Source organism: Danio aesculapii, chromosome 17 (genome assembly GCF_903798145.1).
Source record: "Danio aesculapii chromosome 17, fDanAes4.1, whole genome shotgun sequence".
NCBI classification, from domain to species: Eukaryota; Metazoa; Chordata; class Actinopteri; order Cypriniformes; family Danionidae; genus Danio; species Danio aesculapii.
Genome location: NC_079451.1, coordinates 24098989 through 24115960, shown reverse-complemented (window position 1 = coordinate 24115960; position 16972 = coordinate 24098989). Strand labels below are relative to the sequence as shown.

At 34.6% G+C, this 16972-nt stretch overlaps 1 protein-coding gene across 1 annotated transcript in view; it reads left to right on the top strand.

The window, feature by feature from the left end:
* mdga2a (MAM domain containing glycosylphosphatidylinositol anchor 2a) overlaps nt 1–16972 on the top strand; it is a 228554-nt gene that overhangs the window by 73186 nt on the left and 138396 nt on the right. The window contains exon 3 of the mRNA XM_056476965.1: nt 12731–12905. Coding sequence (XP_056332940.1) covers nt 12731–12905 — 175 coding nt within the window. The remainder of the gene's footprint in view (nt 1–12730; nt 12906–16972) is intronic.

Sequence of the window (16972 nt, the reverse complement as noted above, 5' to 3'; positions counted from 1 at the left end):
AATCTGGCCCAAACCCATATAATCACCAACAATCATCTCAATAAAACTTTAAACTTTCTAAACTTTCTAACTTTAAAAAAGTCATTTTTACTCTATTTATCATAATGGGTTAATTATTTTCCTTACAATAATATTTGTTTAAAAGTTCTCCATGTATTTACTGCTGAAGATATTGACCTGGACAGATAGGTGTGCATAGATTTAGTTTATTACAGTTTTTAAAACTTTTAAAACGTTTGTTCTTTTTTTATTTTAAAGAAAGTTTGTGTTGGAAAAAAGTGTATGGATACAAGTAGAGCTTGCTTGTTTTTACGCAATATTTAAAATAAATAAATATTTACATTATTAAATGTATTAAATTTTATATATATAATTTTTATTTATTTTTTTTTTTTTTGATAGGGCAAATAAAAACTTTTCCATCTGGGCCAATTGAAAAATTCCTTAGCCTTTATCCCTTTATGGGTCTTAAATTTCATTCATAATCATCTTAAAAATGTCTTAAAAGTCTTAAATTTAACCTGCAGAAACCCTGTCTGTCATCATTTACTCACTCTCAAGTTGTCAGTGGCTTCCACTGACTTTCATAGTATTTTGTTGTACAGCAACTGTTTGGCCACCCATGTTCATCAATAACCAGTGTCTTCTTTTGTGTCTTGCAAAATAAAGATATTAATACAGATTTGGGCAGCATACATGTTTAGTCTATGCATGTTTTCCGGCAGCTAGCTCTCTGCAACTCTCACAAGGTCACCTACTGAAGTTAAGCAGGGCTCCACCCGGTCAATACCTGGATGGGAGACCACATGTGAAAGTGAGGTTGCTCCTAGAGATGGTGTTAGTGAGACCCGAAGGGGGGACTCAATCTGCAGTTTGTGTGGGTCCTAAAGCCCCAGTATATTGATGGGGATTTTATACTGCTCAATGAGTGCCGTCTTTTGGATAATACGTTAAACCGAGGTCCTGACTCTCTGTGGTCGTTAAAAATCCCAGCATGTTCTTTGAAAACGAGTAGGGGTTTAATCCTGGCCAAATTTGCCCACTGACCTCTGTCCATCCTAATCATCCCAATATCACAATTGGGTTGATCACTCTGTCTCGTCTCCACCAATCAACTGATATGTGGTGTGCGGTCTGGCACAATATGGCTGCTGTCGCATCATCCAGGTGGATGCTGCACACTGTTGGTGGATGATGAGATTCTCTCTAAAATGTGTAATGCACTTTGAGTTTCCAGGAAAGCGCTATATAGATGTAAGGAAAAATTATTATTGTTATTATTATTATTATTATTGTTATCATCATCATCATTATCATCATCATCATCATCATCATCATCATCATCATCATTATTATTATTATTATTAATCTGCAGTCACTTTAAGACCTGCACACATTGTCACACATCCACTTAACTGTTTACTTTCACTTTAGACACAATAACCATATGTGTTTATATTTAAATCCAGCTGGTATAGGTAAATATAATTTTAGTGCTATGAGACATGAAGGATAACCTAGTACTGTAATCAGGCACTTTGTTGGGTTTGATGGGTTTTGTAGTGTGCACACGCATACTGTATATAGGGTGCTTCAGGTGTATACTGTATATGCTCAGAAAAAAATGTCCATGCTCAGCCCAGCACAAAGATGAAAGGTTTAACCAGCAAGGCATTCAAGTACATTAAACTATTTTTGTCATTATGTATGCTGTAAGTAAGGTGTCCCATGAGACTACCACTGAGTTAGGGCTGTGCGATAACACGATATTTGATCGTGGACGATAAAAATTACTTCATGATCCACTTTTTCAGAAAAATCATTATATCGCCATATATACAGGGTTCATACGGGTACTGGAAAATGCTTGATTTTTAATATAGTGTTTTCAAGGTTTTAAAAAAATTGCAGGGCTTGAAATTCGTTCACCGGATGTGCAGATTTAGGAGACATTCACGCAGAATGCATATTTGCACCTAAGACGCCAAACGCAGCTCTCAGGAACAGTTTAAAACAGTCGTCATGTCATCTTGCTACAGTAAACAAAGCCCGGAATGCCTGCCCCGCCTTAAAGCTCTTCTGATTGGCCCACTGCTCTTGAACGTAATGCGAATGGATTGGTTATTGTCAGCTGTCAATCACTCAGTCAGCGCTTTCTTTCAAATGACAGGGAGCTACAGGCGCGAAAATGTGAAGGTCCGAGTACGAGAGAGTGAAACAACAATGACAGATGTTTATTTTACAAACCACCTGAAGTTACAAATAACGGCACATCTAATCAGTGATTGTGTGGTGAATGTTAATCCACCATTTACACTTTTCGAAGAGTGGATAAAAGACTTCCTGTGGGTTAAAGTCTGCTATGAAAATGACTAAAGCCATTCACTGTAAAGCCTGAAGGAGTTTGCTTTGCAGGTAACAGCGTTTGCCACACATTTTAAGCATGAGTTGTTCTATTTAGTCCTTCATTTAATCGTCATGATGTTGTCAATTGCAGAGCGTTCACCATCGCGAAAGGGCCTGCATTCACGGAGATTAAACTAATGTTGCAGCTCATGAAAAGACCGTTACTGTTATTAAGATGACGTTTGCAAATATTAGGTTATATTATGTTTGGCCTAACCCTGAATAAGCCAGTTATTATTTTTGCACTGTTTATTATTTTTTTGTTCAGTGCAGTTTCATTTTTGCATGTTTTTATTTTCATTCATTTTTTCCTAAACTCAACAGTCTAAAGGGCACTTCCTTGCCCTTGATTATTTGTCATTAATATATAGGTTTTATAAAATGTCAAGGCTACTTACAGAGAGGTGATTCATTTTCAGCCATTAAACATGTTTTCCTTTAACCCCTTAACTGTCACCCTTTGACAGGTGGGACATTTGCATACAGTTACAACAGTACTTTAGTTAGTCCTAACCTAAAGTAATATAAAGTAAATAAATAAAAAAATAAAAAAATAAATAAAAAGTAATGTTATTGAAAGCTTGCAAACTGTGGTTTCCATATTTGGTGACTGATTTTCAAAACAGTTGACATAGAAACAGTTCATTAATTTGCAGCAAGATGCTATGCTCCAAAGTATTGAACAATTTAAGTTGAAATGTCATATTGTGTTTTTTAAAATAGCATTTTTTAATGGATTTAATTGTGAAAAAGTACATACATCAAATATAAACGTGATTTATTGTGATTGTTAGGTGCTGGAAAAGCATAGAAATGTATCTTGAAAGTGCTTGAAAAGTGCTGGAATTTGAAGTTGGAAAAGGTATAAGAAAAAAAAAATCCATTTAGTTCACTCCGAGCAGAATTGATTTTTTTTTTCTTTTCTGTTCTTGCGTTCTTTATAAAACAAAACATTCCCAAAACTGTTTTCTAGAAAAAAATAGCTCTAGAGTGCCCTGATTTCTTAACTAGAAAAATTACATTCGAGGGGTAAAATTAAATGAATTTTCGACAAGTATTGTTAATGAAATATTTATAATGTGAACTTGCTTTTGTTTATATCTATATAAAAACGAGCGCTTACCTCATTTTACTTTTCATTTACATTTGTTTATTTCTTCAGTAGCCTTGTAAATAATGTATTTTATTAATGGATTGTTTATAATGACTAAGCTATTAAATACTGTTATTCTCCGAATGAAAAATGCTTGGGTGATTTGATAATAAATCAAATCATTCAAAACTTTATCTATCATGTTTATGATCTGCCCTTCATCCTTCAATATTACAGATCGATTTATCAGATGATTTGTCATAAGAGAAATATTAACCAAAAGATTTTCTTTATGGAGGCCCATCTAAAAACTTCTTTTTGTATACATACAAGTTTTAAAAGCAACAACCGAAACATAGCTTTGTACATGAAAGAGCAGGTTCTCGGTAACCTTTAAGACAAGCTCATCGCATCAGAAACGACTCTGGCTTTTGACGTCTGCTCAGCGGGGCATTTCACGTTGTATGCCTCACCATCTCATTTGTACACATGATTTAAATGAATGCTTTTATCTCCCGAATTCATATAATAAAGAGAACAACAAAATAACGTTATTAACCAGTTAACTGTAAATGTTTCTGTTCAGAACAATTAAAGTTGATCTTGTTTCCGTTTTTTTTTTTTGTGTCTGTTCCTGCATAATGTCATTTGTTTCCGTTTTTCGTTTCCGTTCCTTGAACCGTTTCAGAGCCCTGATTAAAATATTCTTAAACATACACGGTAAGAGTATATGTTTATATGGGGACATTAGTTTGGTTGTATTGTACCTTTGTAATTTGCAAAATAGTCTTAAAAAACCAACTTGAAAAAGAATCAGGATAAATATCGTGAATCGTGATTTTCCCAGAAAAAATCGTGATATGATATTTTTTCCATTTCGCCCACCCCTACACTGAGTTAATATTTGTTGTGAATGTACCTTTCATTGTACAGTATATTGATTTTTCAGAATTGCGACTGATATAATGAGCGCCGTCGCACAATACTACAAAATATCTTCGAATGCAGATCACTGACGTTTTTATCGGCTAGAATTAAAAATCGTCATATTGCACACCCCTAGCTGATATTTTTGGAAAAAAAACAGATGTAACTACTGAAGTTCATATACCACCAGCATATAGCAACCAGTAGGTCTGTCTTGAAAGTTATAATTAAAAACTGATTCCTCTATGAAGAAGATCAATGGGACTGCTGCAGTCTATCCGGGGTTATTTTTCCTGTTTTATGACCAACACATCACAGACACATCATCAAATTAAAGCAGATTACAATTTATTACACTTCTAAATTCTTAGTTTGATGACTGATATTCCAGCAGTTTTGTTGTTTTAATTGTTTAAGGCAGCACATGTTGAGTTATGTCAGTTCATGCAGAGGGCATTTTTTGGCTGTGAAAACCCTAATGCATTTTGAATGTTCTGTGCTTGCTTTTGCCTCCCAGTCTTTATTATAAAAAGATAGGAAGATTTTTGCTGGCAGCCTTATTTTGAATAAATGAACTTCTTTCTGCCGCTTCTGATCTCATCTCTGGCTTTCGCTGACTCCCTTACCTTGAGTATAAATAAGGAAAGATTTTTAATGAATTACCTACTTTTTCTGCTTTGGAGCAGTCTTTCCACCTCTGCTTTTGGGAAGTTAATGACAGTAAACATGAAATATGACCATTTTCAGACCTCTTCTAAGCAGAGGGTATCACATAATGCAGTGGGCTGTCAGAAAATGTAAAACAGGACCATTTATTATCTAAAATTACCAACAAAAAAAGTACTTGGTATCAGCTCAGTTCTGAGAGACAGTATAAACAGCATCATACAGTTTTGTTTTGAAATGGATGAAGTGTCAAAGACCATCATGTGTAATTGGTAGTAACAGACACATTTTTGCTTTTTTTATTATCCCAGTCAAAGCTTTTATATGTACCAGTGGTTCAGAGATTGGCTATTTAGCATGAGCTCTTTAGCCCCTGCTGTTTGATGCCGTAACTACACCATCTGCTCTCATAAATGTCTCTCTCTGTTGACGTCCATTCACAATTATTCCCAGCAGCATATTGTAGGAGCAATGTTTTACTTTGTTTATTTATTTTTGGGACGCAATGCTAAAATCTGATTTCCTTCCTATGACGTAACTAAGATTTCATGCCTTGTTATTTAAAGCTGCATTTGGATTGTTTTTCAAACATATTTTTACACTTTTATTAAGTCTTTCATTTTCCTTTGGCTTAGTCCCTTATTTATCAGAGGTCGCCACAGTGAAATGAACCGCCAACTATTCCAGCATATTTTTTACACAGTGAATGCCCTTCCAGTCGCAACCCAGTACTGGGAAACACACTCATTTCCCAGTACTGGGAAACACACTCAAATACACTCTCTTTCACAGACACACTCATGCACTATGGCCAATTTAGTTCACCCAATTCACCTGTACGGAATGTCTTTCGGACAAAACTAGGCATGGGACGAAAACCGTTTTCAAGGTATATCGCGGTTTGGATAATTCAAGGTTTTAAAACCGCCAAAATATTCTGCTATACCGATCCTAAGGAATGTGTACGATTTTTTATTTATTTATTTTTTGTTTGCTTGTTTGTTCTTTAGGACAACAGCATCTCCAGCAAAAAAGATATACAAAGATGCCGTTTTAAATAGTAAAGAAATCTGTGTTTTTGAAACTAATGAAGACAGCAGAAGTCAATAATTCATTTGAATCAATTAGCCTGACATGTTATACTGTTCCAAAATATTATAAATGTTTCTCAAAATAACAAATACTGTGTTCAAAGTGGAAAAGAGTTATGTTTTTTACCCAGAAATTTAAAAAAAATATATTTTAGAGCAGTAATGCCTAGACAGAACACCGAAATTGGACTCAAACCAGCGACCTTCTTGCTGTGAGGTGACAGTGCTAACCACTGAGCCACTGTGCTGCCCATATTTTTATACAGTCAACCCTGAAATTATTTATTGTACTAGTTTTTGATCAAATGTAAATAAAAGAGAAAGAAATACTGAAGCCGAGAAACATTTTTTTCCACAATGATGTCTCTTGTACATCGTCTTATTATGTTTTGCAAGAAGCCTGTGTCAATTCTGGTCCAAAAAAACCTTGCTGGCTGAATAGAAGTAACTTTAAGTCAGACTTTGCCAAGGGCACGGATAATTTCAGTATTGTATTTTAATTTTTTTTTATTTATTTATATTTTTTATTTTCATTTTCATTTCGTTTTTTTTTTTATTTCATTTTTACTTATTTAATTTAATTAGACTTTGTTTAATTCGTTTTTTAGGTTTTTAACATTTTTTTTTTAGATAGAGCTGCGAACTATGAACAAGCACGGTTACATTGTGTGATAATTACTGCACTTTTATTTATGGCTCTGTTCCAGAATCATTCTCAGTCAAATTAGCACCAGGGTCATCTTAGATAGATTTCTAACTGTGCAACAAAGCATATTAATCAGTAATTAGCATAGACCCTTATACCATCATCACCCAAGGTTTCAGCATTCCTTTGTTTCAGCTTTTCCACAATTGCAACACTTCCCATAGATCCACAGTCAGTGAGTGGGCCAGAGAAAGATACGCCCAGGGCTGCTTTATGATAGACTGAGGGGGCTGGAGGCTATATATAGTGCTCTTTATGGGCACATTCTGTCTGCGTTTGACACACTGGGCCCGTCGTCACAGAACTCCCATCAGTGTTCTGGCTCAGGCGCTCCGTGGCACTGATCCACTTAATGCTGGCAGGGGCAGAAATCTCAGACGCCACAAATTTATGAGGATAAACCAAAGATGCTTGTTATACTTCAGAGAAGAGTATTTTCATTTTTTAGCAATTTTTTATATACATATGTTTTGATATATCACAAATCTTGTACCCACTCTTATGCCATTTTTCTTTTTTTATGAAAGTAAAAAAGTCATTGTTTAAGTGTTTTAGCTGTGTTTGTTCATATCATGAAATACAAAGAAATCAGTTTATGGTAGTTGTTTTATTAGTCCATATTCAATCGTATTTGGCTGTGAATATCCACTTAAATTTAGGTCTATTCATGACACAAAGTTATCACATCTCTTTAGGAAACTAACCATATTAAAAAAGTTAGATCACTTACCAGTTGTTCTCTCTTACTGATTATAGATCGCATGATTAAATTTGTAGACAGAATTATAATCTAGATTACATATGGTATATTACGAATTAACTTGTGTATAATAGAATTTAATGGAATAGTTTCTATTTAAAAACTAAAATTTCCATTCAGCATTATCAACATCTTGAAAAGCATTAAATAAACACAATTACATTCTCAGAGACCTCCACAATTTACATATTTAATACATCCGCAGTGTTTAATAACTTTAAGCATTAATCACTTAATAATTAATAACTTTAAGCATAATTATTGGCACATAAACTTAATTGAAAGGTTTTTCCAGAGATTTTACAAGAATTTATTTACATGAGCATTTAGTACTCAACCACATAATCCACATAAACCACCTGCAATCTGATTTTAAATGTAGTTCAAAATATAACGTGATAAAACTATTATCATTTCTAAAAATCAACAGTCTAGATTACTAATACCCAAGACTGCTACAGTGACTTTCAATGTAAAGGCAAGATCAGATGAAATATTCAGCAGAATCTTATTTTGTATTCCGCAGATATTTTAAATTCAGCTGTATTTGTCAGCGGAGCCAAGATGCATACATTGGAGATTACCGATTTTCACATATAACACCAACAACAACAAAAACAAACCAAAAAGATCTTTTTGAAGTAAAAGAAGAGTTACAATGGAATCTAAAAAATTCCTGTCCCTGCATTCCTCTGAAACACTGTTTTCCTCAATGTTATATGGCATAAGGTCCATAGGGCTGTCATTTCTACTGTTTTATGACTATTTATGGAGGCACTTTGGTTGTGAAGACAGTGGGCCGCCGTCAGATTGTTTTCCCATTCCACCCCCAACATATCGCTTGAGTCATGATCTCTACTAACACAGAAATAAATAATGAACCGCAGAGCTTTTTGATTTATGTGCTACTCTTTTATTCCACTGAGCCCCAAAAGTCTTGGATGTATACATTAAAATGAAAGAAGTTCAAGTAACAATTATTCTTAGGAGTCTGAGTAGGTCATCTTTTTTTTTTCTTGCATAACGCCGCTAATGCACAAACGATTATTGGGTTCCGCTCTCTCACCCCTGAAAGTAGGAATTCCTATTTGTGCTCTGTCAGCTACAGCCCACCTCAATGCACGCAGGCCAAACAGGGCTAAGCACTTTTCTTTAGCTGCCTTATTTCCTGTTCGAGCTCACAAAGAAAGCCGGCGTATCTAAGCCTTGCGACTTCCAATGCGCCGTTATTCCTAACCAACATCCAATACGTGTGTAAACAAATCTGCCCGCCCTCCATCCTCAGCAAAGCATGAAATGGATTTCATTCTTTCACTTCCAAAGGTTACGACTCTGTCGGGCTCCAAACCACTGTTTTATTTATTTATTTTCTTGGCACGAGGAAAACCAAGGCTTGGGCGAAAGGCCCTTTTTTGAAATTGTAGAGCTGAAAATGCTTTCAATTAGTACGAGAGGGGCTAATAGTTGGGGTGAGGAAGAAGTTGCTATTTGCACGAGGAAGGCGGAGCTTTGATCTTTGTAGCCGAACTCAAGCTGAGCTTCTCCCGCCTCTGAGGTTCTCCAGCAGCAGGGATGATAAAGGGGGGTTCTGTTGTAATGTAGGTCATCTACACAGTAAGTCTCACTCAGGACTCGCTAAGGCCAAGCCAGGCCTGAATGGGCAATTTGCTCCACTTGTCTGGCTGGTTGGCAGATAGAGTGTACACAGAGGGAGCTACTGAATCTCTCCTGCTCTCTCCGTGCTCGGCTGAGCTCCTCCTTTCCCTCATCTCGCTATGCTTTCCTCTGGGTTATGTTATATTTGTGTGTGTCAGGAATGTAACCTAATTGCTATGTGAGATGTGCAGAATATATAATTGTTTATTTACCATGAAAAATTGTTGCTTGCTCATTTAAATCTTTTAATGAGGCAGTTAATGAAGGGAATAATAGTTTGGAGTCACATCGCTTTAAAACGTGGTGTTTATATAGGCATGTGACATTATTTTCATGGCACAATAAGTTTTGTAACTTTCTTTGTGGTATATGGTATCATCCCAGTATTTTAATAAATGACGAAAAAAGAAGTTAAAAAGTTACATTAACATTCAGTCTTGCCTTATTAGCAAAAAGTGAAATGATATTGAATAAAAAATACTTTCTTATGTTAAAATTTAAAATAGAAGTATATAAACTGGCATTTTTGACATTATGTAAAGTTAACCAGATAATTGAGTTGTCAGTAGACCAGTATTAATTTGCTTCTCTTTAGCAAGTTGCAAGCAGTGTTGCATACAGCACATCATGATTTTGGCAAGTATGATGCTATCCTAGATTAGCATCTATGTTGATCCTGGAACATAATTTTTGTTGGAAAAATCCATACACATTCCCTACCCCTAAACCCAACTGTAAATTATTCCCAAAATCAGAGGGGAATAATATTTGGATAACAATCATGTAGAAGTGCATAAAACTAACCGTAAGCTTAAACGTAGCATAAACAGTAAACATATGCCTTGATTCTGATTGGCTGATTGGAATGTTGCTCCAGGATCTACATAGATGTTAATCCAGGGACATGATTTATTTGGTCAAATCAGGGAAGGGGTTGCATACATCCAGTGCTCTTTATTTTGTAAGTGCTCTGAATAATAATACTCTACCATAATATATTGCATTATTGAACAATAGCACATGCCTTTTCATATATTTAGTATATTTGCTGTTTTGGTAAGTGGTCAGTAATCCTATTTTAGCTGTAATATTGCTTCAGGGTACATGTTTTAAATTCTGGGTGGTGGTGGGGTATGGGATTTGAAAGAAAAATTCTAGATTTTTTCCTTTCATATCTCAGGAAAAAAATACTTGCTGCAGTTTCTTTTTATAAATCAGGACCATACCATAGTTAATGACAGAAATTTTGTTTTGAACAAAAGATTTAAACCCCTTTTATGTTTCATGGCCACACTAATTGACCTAATGTGACATGGAAATTGCATTATTGTGTAATTCAAAGGCACGCCATCAATTATTCCTTACATTTAAACTTTGCACCATATTTTCCAAAGTAAAGGTCATTTTTTATCATCTCAAATATGGTGTGACTTAAATAATGCAATAAATGTCAAGCAAGGAAAACATGCGCTGAGTGCTACACTTTGAATTGGTGTCAAATGAGAGAGAGTATTTGTAATGGCATTTCACACACGCTGCTAGTTTCAGTTTAGCTTCAAATAAATTTGCTACTTATAGTGATTGCTGCTAATCTCTGCTGTATATTTATATTTTCCACTCTAATTTCTGTTCTGAATACTGTTCATTTTAACAGATAATTAAAAATGTTGTAAAGTTTGTAAATGTTATATTTCATTTAGGGCTAAGGACAGCGTATTTAGCACTATTTCCGAATAAAAAAGGATACATATGAACCAATGTCGTGACTTATATCTCCATTTTTCCTTCAACATTGACATTTTAACCAAGTTCATGCCATATTCAGGTGACTTTTTTCCATACAATGCAATGTATTCATGCTATTATGTAAAGTATGACCATAAGACCACAATTGAAATAACCGTCCAGACTGTCAGATGACAGAACTCTTTCATCCTTTGTGAATTAATTGCCTTCCCAAATCATGGCATGCAGATTTTGTTTTACAGACTTCATGCTGAGAAATAATTATCATCCAAATAGAGCTTATGCCATCCATTGATCTGGAGATCAGATCTGTGGTGGAGTATTTGCTCATTTCCAAGTCAAAATTGTAACAATGTAAACAGCACTGTAGCATCGTGATTAGAAATCTCCTGAAGTCATTTAGATAACTAAATTACTGTTATATATTTTTACATAAAACTCATTATGAAGCCATTTGAACAGCACAGTATTAGTCGTCCTTGGTGATGTGGTCTTTTAGCCTTCCATTTTCCTCTTTCAGACGCATAACTTATATGTCTACGTTCCATGTCCATTATCACAAAACCTACAACACACTTCAAAAACACAGCTTTGATCACACCGCCCTCCATCCTCTGGTTGTTGATTTTGTTAAATCCCATGCTTGATGTTGCTGATGGCCATAATACTATTTAAAAACATAAAATAAAAAATGTTGGTCATTGAAATGAAGCTGAAGGAAATAAGAAAAAAAAATAAATAAAAAAATAAATATATATATATATATAATACTTGAAAAAAAGTTGTCTTGGCCACTAACTGAATATAGTTAAGTTGAATTACGTTTATGGTGATGACAAAACCTAAAATAACTGTTAAGTTAAACTTAAAATGGAACTGAAAATATATTAATTAATTAATTCATTTTTTTTACTTAGTCCCTTTATTAATCCGGGGTCGCCACAGCAGAATGAACCACCAACTTATCCAGCACATGTTTTACGCAGCGGATGCCCTTCCAGCTGCAACCCATCACTGGGAAACATCCATACACACTCGCACACTCATACACTACGGTCAATTTTAGCATACCCAATTCACCTATACCACATTTCTTTGGACTTGTGGGGGAAACTGGAGCACCCAGAGGAAACCCACGCGAACACAGGGAGAACATGCAAACTCCACACAGAAACGCCAACTAACCCAGCCGAGGCTCGAACCAGTGACCTTCTTGCTGTGAGGCGAACATGCTACCCACTGCGCCACCGGATCGCCACTTAAAGCTTTAATTTAAATCATTGACATTCCCTTAGAATCACAAATAATAACATGTAAAGCCATGTTTGTTTACCATACATACCAGTCATAAAGAAATTAATTAAAAGATCGTCACACTCGCTAAAGTGTCTGTAGGAATTGGTGTGTTTTTTTATTTATAAATTTGATTGATTCATTCATTCTTTAGTACACAAAAAAATGCCACCATTAAACTATAAAAGCATAAAATATTACCTAAATATAAAATATTAAAACATTAAAAAATAGTTTAAAAAATACCCTAATATTAAAAAATACTTTATATGCTTTTTTTATCTTATCTTCCCTGATTTCATAAATTAATTGAGTTTTTCACCAATTTGTTTGCACTGGTAACTGATTTTATTTTTTTATTTCTCTCTCTTCTTGTTTTGCATCAGATTCGATGGACCAAGACGGCAGGAAGTGCTACTGACCGCTTCCAGGACTCAAGCGTATTCAACGAGACGCTGCGCATAACCCGCATCCAGAGGCACCAGGGGGGCCGCTATTACTGTAAAGCAGAGAATGGCCTCGGCACTCCTGCCATCAAATCCATCCGAGTGGATGTGTACTGTGAGTTAATAAGCAGAAAATCCACACACTTCACACACTTTTCACACACTCTTGCAAGTCAACTATAGCTTGGTATTAGCCTTTGCATGTCTGTCTGCCTCTTTTTTTAGCTTTTCAGATGCATACTCAACCTCGGTTCAGCACTTCACTTAATTCCGCTAGTCACCAATCACACTTATGAGCTAAAAGTGTTTGAAGATTGCTGGATTACCTGTTGTGGGCTTTTATTTTGTAAATTCAAATATTAAAATCAACATAGAAAAGAACAAAAAAACAAAAAAAATTGTCATTTTCATTGTAGAATTGTAGTAAATGTACTTTAGTTCCAAATAATACACATTTTAGGAATGATATGCCCTATTTTATGTGAATAATACAAAAACAAATCAGGTTTGTTAGAGTTGGGAAATTAGAATTATTATAGTTAGTTTATTATAGCACAGTAAGGGGGGTGGTATGGCCGTAAGCGGTTATTATTAGGAATTAAAATTAGAAATACTGTATAAAATCAATTCTATAAAAATCAGTTTTAAAATAATACAAAAAATCTATATAAGAAATTACATTTTTTAAGCTACTTGCCAAAAAAAATCAATTCTTGATGTTTTTTGAAACCCCCCTGTTTCAGCAGTTTTGTAACACCGCTGATTTGAAATGGGTTTGGTTTACAGCTGAAAGAAAAGACTTTGGAAAAAGAGAAGGGATTGCATAAAAAGCACTACACTATTGGATTGCATTACACAAATAAATTTGCACACCGCAGCTAATTTGGCAATGCAAACACACACACACAAACACACTGTGAAAGAGAGAGTGATGCAGAGAGCATCAGATTTTCCATTTTCATCTTTATTTCTATAGCACTGTTATTATAATGTAGATTGTGTCAAAGCAGCTTAACATAGATGAAGTTGTAGTAAATTGAAACTGCTTTTGTTCAGTTGTCACAGTTCAGTTCAGTGTAATGGAAATGTCACTACTGAAAGCCAAAACACTGAAGAGCAACTCCACCGATTCGCAGCTCCACTAGTCCCAAACCAAGCAAGCCATGGGCGAAAATGGTGAGGAACAAACTTCACCAATTGCCGAAAGTGAAGAAAAAAAAAGCCTAGAGAAAAACCAGACTCAGCTGGGCATGACCATATGTCCTCTGGACAAACGTCTAGCATCTAAGAGCAGTTCCACCATCAGAATCCCCCGAATCACACAGTGGTCAGATGGATGCCAGTGCAAATCCACTGCCTTAAATAGTCAACACATTAACAAAGCCAAATAGCTGTTTCAACAAGTAGAGCACATGCTTATTTTTGTGACATGCTCAGTTCAATGATGCTCAAGCCAAGACAACAGCACACATCTTCTCACAAATACAAATAAAACTAAGAGCTTTACAGCTTCTTATGATGTCCTATTTATACAACCAAAAATGAATGAAGAATGAAGAACTGTTTAGAATTTCAACTGCAACTATAGACTGGTTAAACTGGCATTGCACCTTGATCATCAAACTAAATGTGATAAGTACAGGCTGTTACTATTAGCCTACAACTAGCTTAAATAAGATGTGCCATTGACAGAAACTTGCCCGACCACTGATCTGCAAATATAAAAATTATTTATCAGCACACTTACCACATTTATGGAGACTGATTACCTTAAAAGCAGGTTATCTGTAAACCTGGCTTACACCAGTCTCAAATTTGCAAAGCTTTCCAGTAAGAAAAAATCTGTTACAAACTCAAACAACACATTTGCATTGTGCTCTTAGAAAATAAACACATACAATGTCTCTGAGTCTCAATCTTTATAAGTAGTGAAGATTGAAGAGCATTTCATGCATTGTAATGTACTGTAATTATGTATCTTATTCATAAATGTGTGTCATAATTGAATTGAACCAGCTCTTTTTCTTGAATACATGAGGAGAATACATGAAGAGAAAAGAATATGTTGACGTCACTCAATGAAATAGCTTAGAAAAATGCAAAAATAACCAATTTCCTCTTAAAGTATACATTCTAATACTATTTTCTGCCATCTACAATATATGTCATAACTACTGAAAGAATGTATTTGGCAGTTTGATGATCCTTTAAATCTGTATAGACACATTTTTCTAAATAAAATTTAATTTCTCTCTTACTAAAATGACAAAACACATCCAAATTTTTAAGAAATAAAAATAAAACCAAATTGTTATTAAAAAAACATAGTTCAAAGTATTAAAAATTTTCATTGTTATAAAAACTTCAATACTTACTCAACGGTGCTTACTAAAGAACATTATGTTTTTAATTTGTACTTCTCTCTTTTCTTTTATGGTTATAAAAAAACATGAAGTGAAGAAAAAAATAATAATCCTTTTCTTGTTAAGCTATTATGAGCGGCCATTATTCAAACCCATTTCTCTGAAAAAAAATAATAAATGTTATGCACAGTAATCTAAATAATTTATCACGGCTGGATGACCTTCCAGCATTGTTTATAATGGGCCAGAATGTTTTCTAAGCATTAATGCGTCCCTCACTTGCTGCTGTATGCAGCTCAAAGTGAAACAGTCGCACAAATTCCAAGCATATTTTACATGCCTACTTTGGCACAATATTCACTCACAAAAAAGGCTGTTATAGTGACTAAATCTCAGCCTCTTAAGGAGCTGGCCATTAGCCATGACCTTTTTGCCCTTGAGCAATGAATGTCCCTAAAATAAGTACACAGTGTGTCACTTTGTGTAAAAGCATCTTTTTTAATAGCTCCTTAAAAATATTCCACTTATCCACTTGTTATGGTGTTGTTTAATGATACAGGCACAATAGCTAAATATGGTAATGACTGAGCAATAGCACAAAGAAGTGCTTAAAGAAACAGCATACTAGACATTTGCTAATAATATAAACTTATGTATCAGCAGTAGCTTTGCTTAGTTTAGCATTTTTAAATAAAAATAAAATAAAAACTTTTTTTTAACAATTTTTTTTTAGAAATTAGTCATAAAGTGCATTTGAAAGTGCTTTTTTATTTATTAACAATGTGGATAAGAGAAGAAATAAGAAATAATGTGCATTAATTATTTATTTATTAATGTATTAGTTGTTATTATAATAATATTAACCCCTTCACGTATACAATCACACCGGTGTGATCAGCCTTGGCTGGTCCCTGTAGTGTGCAATCACACTAGTTTGATTAGAACTTCATCAGAGCGCATGTCATCAACTGCTAAAATTCAAATCTGACAGCGCGTGCTGAGGCACAGAAAGGTACGCAGTGCTTTCAAATGAAAAACATTTATTTTAGGTTTCAGACATTCAAATACACATAACTAACTACAAGCAAAACATACCATTTGAGGTTTGTAAAACACACTGGATGTCTATGGAGATGACCATAGATGAATTATTTTTTAAATGTAATTGGACGATGTGCTTTATTCATGTAAGATATACATTGTTTATGTTACTAGAATATTTTCTCAATTCCTTTCACAGATAAACAGTTGCTTACCTTCATGTGTTTTGGAAGAGTATCACAAAAATTGTGATATATTGTCGTGAGTATCCTCAGCTGTATCCTATCTAGACTTCACTATGCTGCTAGAGAGGGTGAAGGCTAGATGGGATACATCTGAGCGTCAGTATATCATAATTTTTGTGACACTGTACAACAAATAATATGTTTACATTACCGTGAGGGCTGAGTTTAGGTTTGATGTAGTGCTAGACGCTAGGGCTGCTCGATTATCGGAAAAATCATAATCACGATTGTTTTGGTCATAATTGTAATCACAATTATTCAAACGATTATCAGTTAAAGTCAAAATTATTTGTCAAATGGATTAAAAATAAATTTTTCCATTAAACAAAAAAAAGGGGAAAGGGTCGCTAATAATTCACGAGGACTAATAATTCTGACTTTAACTGTATATATGCATGGTTATTTTCCTCCCTGTAAATAAGGGAAATAAATACAATAGAATAAAAATATGAAACAAACTGTGCTTTAAGCATCTTCATTGTAAGAAAAAAACTTCAGCTACAAAAGCAGTGAGTGATTTTGTCCTTGTTGTT